This window comes from Convolutriloba macropyga, chromosome 11 (assembly GCF_964194025.1).
Source record: "Convolutriloba macropyga chromosome 11, txConMacr16.3, whole genome shotgun sequence".
Lineage (NCBI taxonomy): Eukaryota > Metazoa > Xenacoelomorpha > Acoela > Convolutidae > Convolutriloba > Convolutriloba macropyga.
Genome location: NC_134478.1, coordinates 43,700,792 through 43,706,791, shown reverse-complemented (window position 1 = coordinate 43,706,791; position 6,000 = coordinate 43,700,792). Strand labels below are relative to the sequence as shown.

Here is a 6,000-nt window from a genome sequence, read left to right as displayed (position 1 = left end):
TATCTAGTTTTATGATAAGTAAAACCAATTCTACTACTTTTTTAAGGCTGACAGGGAAAAGCTGAATTAATCCTCAGCTGCAGTCAGATGTTCATTTAAGTTTCATGCTTATTTATGCCTCCGTTTAATGAACGAGTAACAAGACGGCGATACTTTGGACCTGGCAATCAGTAATCCCTAGACGAGACCAAAAGTTAATCTTGCAAGATCTTGCAAGATTGTTGCAACCAAATGATCTCGCAAGTGCTTGCAAGACAAAGTTAGTCTTGCAAGAATCTTGCCAGAATCTTGCAAGAATAACTAGTTCTGACTGAAAAAACATAAAGTCCATGATTGAAATTCCGAAAGAGAGAACTAAACAGACTGCAATAGAAAAACACATTAAATAAAGTCCTAAAAATCAAACTTTGTTTTTTCAAGGTGAGAATTGCAAATGGTCACTTTTGTTAGCCTTCCAATCATTTAAAAAATCGGTTTATAGCAGAAAAGCCCTCCTGCTGAGGCTAAGTAGTTGAATTTTTAAAATTTGGGTCCAAAATTTTTGCTTTAATTCAACTTTTCTCTCAAGCATTAACGGAAATTCTCATATCAATTTTAACTTCGATAAGGTATAATGTCAAGAGTCAGGTATAAAAGGTGTTCACTGTTGAGCGGGTTCCCGGCCAAAAAGCGTGTATTAAAAACGATACTGCTGAATGTCTTGAAGAAATAACGCATAATAACAGTTCTGATACGTACTAGAGAGATAGATCAACTGTATGCTTAATTGTGTTTTAGAAACTTCGGATCTATTCTGTTTCACCCCCCCCCCCCCCCCCTCCCAGCTTAGTGAGCATAAATCTTTCATGACCCCCAAACACACGTGCTATTTTCTAAGGTGCTATATAGCAACATATATTTTGTAACTGAAGTCGTAAAAAACACTGGGGGAACATAATAGATCCGGAACTTTCATATTTTTATCTGTGCCTGCCAAAAAATGGCTATAGAAATCAAACTATTAGGCAATTTCAGGCTAACCCATCACTTTTTTTTACCTGAAGTAGTAACTTTGCTGCCCCCTTGTAGCTGCATGTGCAATTCGTCATAATTTGTTGAAAGAAAACCAAATAAAACGAAATTTGTTATGAACACATTTTTAACACGAAAAAAAATGAAATTTAATTTCATTCTTATATAATATATACATCAATTTATTTTAAGTTTATGCTGATTTGGAATCACAGTTTTTAAAACATCAGTTTATGTCTTGTGGCTTCTTAAATTTGTTCCCTAAAAACAAGGGCTGCCTTTTTGAAAAAAGCTGGCTTTCAATCAAAAAGAAGCTCAGTTAACACTTACAGCTCCTGCTTGTTTAACTTCGAGTTGTCGTAACACTCATTAATTTTTAAAGAAATGTATGTGAGCAACAATTGCATCTCCGTGATATAATTTGATAGCGATCTCTCTTCATGCAGATTATTAATTTTTAGTTTGCGTGGGTGCTTGCTTACATGTGTGTTACCGGATCTGTGTGTCATAATAATTCAGTACTAAATCTTAGAATCTCCATTATGATTTTTACTGCGACCAGATTTCTGGTCATAGAACTTAAACATTAGACAGTTTTTTATTATTGTTCAAACATCTAAATTACTCGGAATATAACCCTAAGGTTAGATATCTACATGCTTTAAAATGTTTGAAAAAATTAAACATTATTGTTATTAATATAATAATCTTAAAATTGTGGCTGTTGGTTCTCATCGGTAAAAATAGGATTTGAAGGCTCCTATTTGTCTATTAACGGGTACATTTTTGTGCTGGTTGAGTTGATAGAAGAGTTCATAGTAAAATTCTGTATTATGAATTTCTTTTTAATATAGTGAATTTTTTCTCTGCATTAATTCTGAACATTAAGATTTTTGAATTTATTCTGAACACAATGACTTTTCCAATAAATTTTTTCTGAGCAATCTGACAAAAAAAACTTCAGCCTCATGAAAAAAATCAATGGGAAAATTAATTAAACAAATATTCGTGCTCATATAGAACTTTCGTGCAATATAAAATTATAACGTGAGGAAAATTCATTAACGAAGTAGATAACTCTTTTTCAGCACGTCAGCGTGAAGAAATATTTTTTTCTGTTGCATTTTGCTCTATTATGCTCTGATTTACGCACTAAAAATCAATCGCTATTTAATTAATTGATACATGTGAAACCTGATTGAATATTTGTTGTTGTTCACGATTGTATTGATAAAAAAACAACGGCGTTAATTCTGTATGCTTTTGTTTCGTTTTGAGAAGCAAGCTGTCAATTTTTAATAAAGAGATCATTAGATGTAATTGTATAAAGATCATTTGGCAAATTAAAAGTTAAACGAGAGAGCAGATTTAATGAAGTTATTATATTGATTGGAGCAAGAGAACGGAAAGAAAAAAAACTGATTTTGGAACAGCCACGTAAGATGTGTGGCTTTTTCCTACTTCTGGCTATTATGGCCAGCACCTCCTGTTTTTCTGCGGTCTCCGCTGGATCATGTAAGTCCAGAAAACAACAGAATTTTTATGAGTTCGAGGCATTCCACGCTCAGGTATCAATAGAATATTTGAACGTAAACCTAATCTTCCCTTTCTATCCAATACTAATTTAAATACTTTTGTGTGAAAAAACATCGCTCATAACCTATACCTCAGACATTTGAGAATTTTTATCGTGTAAGATCTTACAAAGTTCTTACAGGAAGAGTTCTTTCTTCCGTTCTATGGCAAGCAAGGTACCATATATGTACTTGTTAAAATACAGCATTTTTATGGGAAATTTGTAAGCATAAAACGTTCCATAAACACGTTCCATAAAACGTTTTTATGGCCGTTTATGGTAAGTACGGCAACATAAAAGTAAAGTACGAGTTTTGAAATTTTATGCACAGAAATGTTGATACGAAATTGCAGGTGCCCTTTGGACTGTTTATCAGTCAAACTCAAAACTCGAAACAACAATGGATAGAGTCAACAATTTTGACATAGTGAGGCGATTATCGATGTTTCTTGCACGAAAAAGTGATTATCATTCTCACATTAAGCAATACATTTCCTAGCGCATAGCGAGTTTAATAATTACAAATGTTTGGCCCCTAAATTACCCAAAACCAACTAAAGGGTTGAGGCAGTTAGCACAAATTAATGCGGGTATCCTAAAATAGAATCGTCAATATCTTGGCAGTTGAAACCTGAGTTTTTTCCACGACACTTTGGTAGTTGTTTTTGACGTCATTTTTAGCGAGTATCATTTCAAACTTCGACCTTAAAGCAAACACAAATAACAATAAGATGACGGTATGAATTTGGCATAAGTTGTTCCATTGCTCATTTCATATTCTCCAACCATGAAATATACGTGAAGCATAATTGCTGATCGCCAATTAGACACAATTTAATGCCAGCTTTTTGAGTCATGAAATTTTTGCTAGGCATGGAAAATGCATCAAATAAAAAAATGTTTTTATTTCTTAACTCTTGCTGAAATGAAAGAAAAGTTGTAAAAAATTAGGAGTTTCACCCAAGAAGTGGAAAGAGATTCCTGGGAACATCGGCATATCGCCGCAGAGCAGAGGTATACCCCTAAAAATCAGTCTTAGTAAAAATCGCTTGGAATCTAGATACCTAAAATCTGCAAAAAATAGGATACAAATGTAGTATCTATTTTTCACAAAAGTGGTTCCGCTGATTTTGAGTGTCTCAATATGTCTACGATGCGCAGTTTTGCCTAATTTAGTGCGAGCGTTTGAGCTTTTAAAAGGTGACTAAAAGTTTTGATAATAAAGCAAGTAAAAGAGCAAGTAAAAATTAAAAGCTTAATAATATAACAAAATGACTGAAATAAAGGTACATTCAAAAACACATGTTGCGCGATTCCCTTCAATTTTGCTTGAATTTGCTTCAGCATCTATTTTTTGCAATATTGTTACTTTTTCAATATATTAAAATTGGCAAAACGAAGAAAGACACACAGATTGGGTAGATTTGCCCCTGATAATTTGGGTATACCTCTGCGCTGTTAAGGGTCTAAAAATTAGTACGTATAAAATTTTTCTCGATGAATTGGAGTGCATGACCATTTTGTGGCATCAATTTAATAGTTAGACGCTCAATCAGAATTTAAGTTTTAAGTTTATCGCAAGTAATGAAAAAAAAACACACAACTGATGAATTTTCTGAAACTCGTTTTCAAATATAGTAATCAATTTCTCAGAAAAAAAACTTTGAATAAAAGCCTCTAGAATAGATAACATGCAGTAAGACTTTGAAATACCCATTTCTCGCTAAATCAACAGAAAGCAGATTATAATCAAAAGAAAAAAATATTTTGGCCAATTTCTAACTGCTAAATTGTTTTAGTCGCAGAAAAGTAAATATGAGCAAAGGAAAACTGTTTCTCAGAATTCAGCTCGATCGAAAGACATATCAGTTAGGTATTTAAAAGCGCGTTATTTTGGTGTCCGATATTTTGTACGAGTCATTAGCTAACAATTAGATTTTTCACGCAACATTATTAGACAATCTTGCTGGCGATTTTATATAAAACGGTATAAAGTTACCTCCCCTTCTAAATTGAGTTCATAAATGCACAGAAATAACCTAGAGTCATCGTTTTTTCAGCGTTTGCGTCAGCTGTATGTTTGACCAGAGTAGCTGATAAACTTGGCAACGTAGTTTTCGAAGGGGTGATTTGTGATTGCATATTTTCATTAGTTAACAGCAATTCAGCGAAAGTGCGCGTTAAAATTTAAATGAAAACTTAATACTATTGTTAGTAGAATAAATTTTGCCGAATAATAATGTCTGTGTCTTTTTCAACAAAAGTTTATTTACAGATACTGCCTCAATAGTCTGAATAGAGAAACAAATACAGTGCAGATTTTTGATTGTTTAATCTGACGAGTACTGAGATTCATTGAAACACCAAACCATAATTTGTGACAGATGTAAAAGACAGATTGAAAAAGGAGTATTGTGTGGGGTAGAAATTTTTTGCATGGGCCAAGATTTATTGTAAGGATAAGAAGATTTACAAATATACTTTGAATTCAATGCTTAGAGTTAAATACTTAAAAATGTTTATAATCAGTTTCGGATTTACACTGGCCCGCAATTGAATAAAGTAGCGTGTTTCACTTCTCCTTGGAAGGAATTATTTCACAATGTGGTGATAATTTCCTCTATTTTAAGTCTACAGCTTTCATTATGCCGTAGTCCACAAGACAAAAAGAAAAACAACGAAAAATTTGCGAGAAATTTTTGGGTTATTCGGATGTTAACATAATAAATTGTCCGCATCTTTGATGTTGCTTCGGTGTTTTTTGTTTTTGATTTGAAATTAACAAAGCTATGTTTGATTTCAAACGCACAAAAATTGTTGATGCTCCGTTACTATAATTGCTTATTATGAGTTGTTTGTTATGCAGTATTGTCAAAGTTTTGATACAGTTACATTCATAGAACTTCAAACGTACATTTTGGACATTTTTTTAAAAAAATGCACAATTATGTCACTTTTTTTCCTAATTCGTTGACAGCACAAGATGAACAAATACGCACTTTTTGTTGAATTTTTTCTTATTTTAAAGTACTACTCACATGATGGGTGAACAATGATGGGGAGTCGGTTCATTCAATCAAATTCAGTGAGTTTCGGTGTAATCATAAGAAAACAAGTACATATAAGGTTGGTTTTTCTTTTTTTTCTCGGCTGAAACCAGACATTCCGAACTGTTTCCTGCGTTTAAAACCAAACATACTGACGATACTGTAGAAAAAACGTAGGTTTTTTTGTCGTTTTTGTCAAACTCCAAGCAAATTTCCAAAGTTTAAAAGCAAGCATGTTGTTCACATTGATGAAAAAACGTAAAACGCCACGCTTAAAATTGACATTTTCCGGAATAAGAGTTAAGTGGATTGGTATTTGAAATGACTCGTCAAAAATGTGTAGGCTTCTATTTAATTAAGCCTGTG

The 6,000-nt window shown here is 32.9% G+C and overlaps 1 protein-coding gene across 1 annotated transcript in view; it reads left to right on the top strand.

The window, feature by feature from the left end:
- Positions 1-2,263: 2,263 nt before the first annotated feature.
- Positions 2,264-6,000, top strand: part of LOC142349137 (uncharacterized) — a 271,437-nt gene continuing 267,700 nt past the window's right edge. The window contains exon 1 of the mRNA XM_075400552.1: positions 2,264-2,526. Within this exon, the coding sequence (XP_075256667.1) occupies positions 2,454-2,526 (73 nt within the window). The 5' untranslated portion in view covers positions 2,264-2,453. The remainder of the gene's footprint in view (positions 2,527-6,000) is intronic.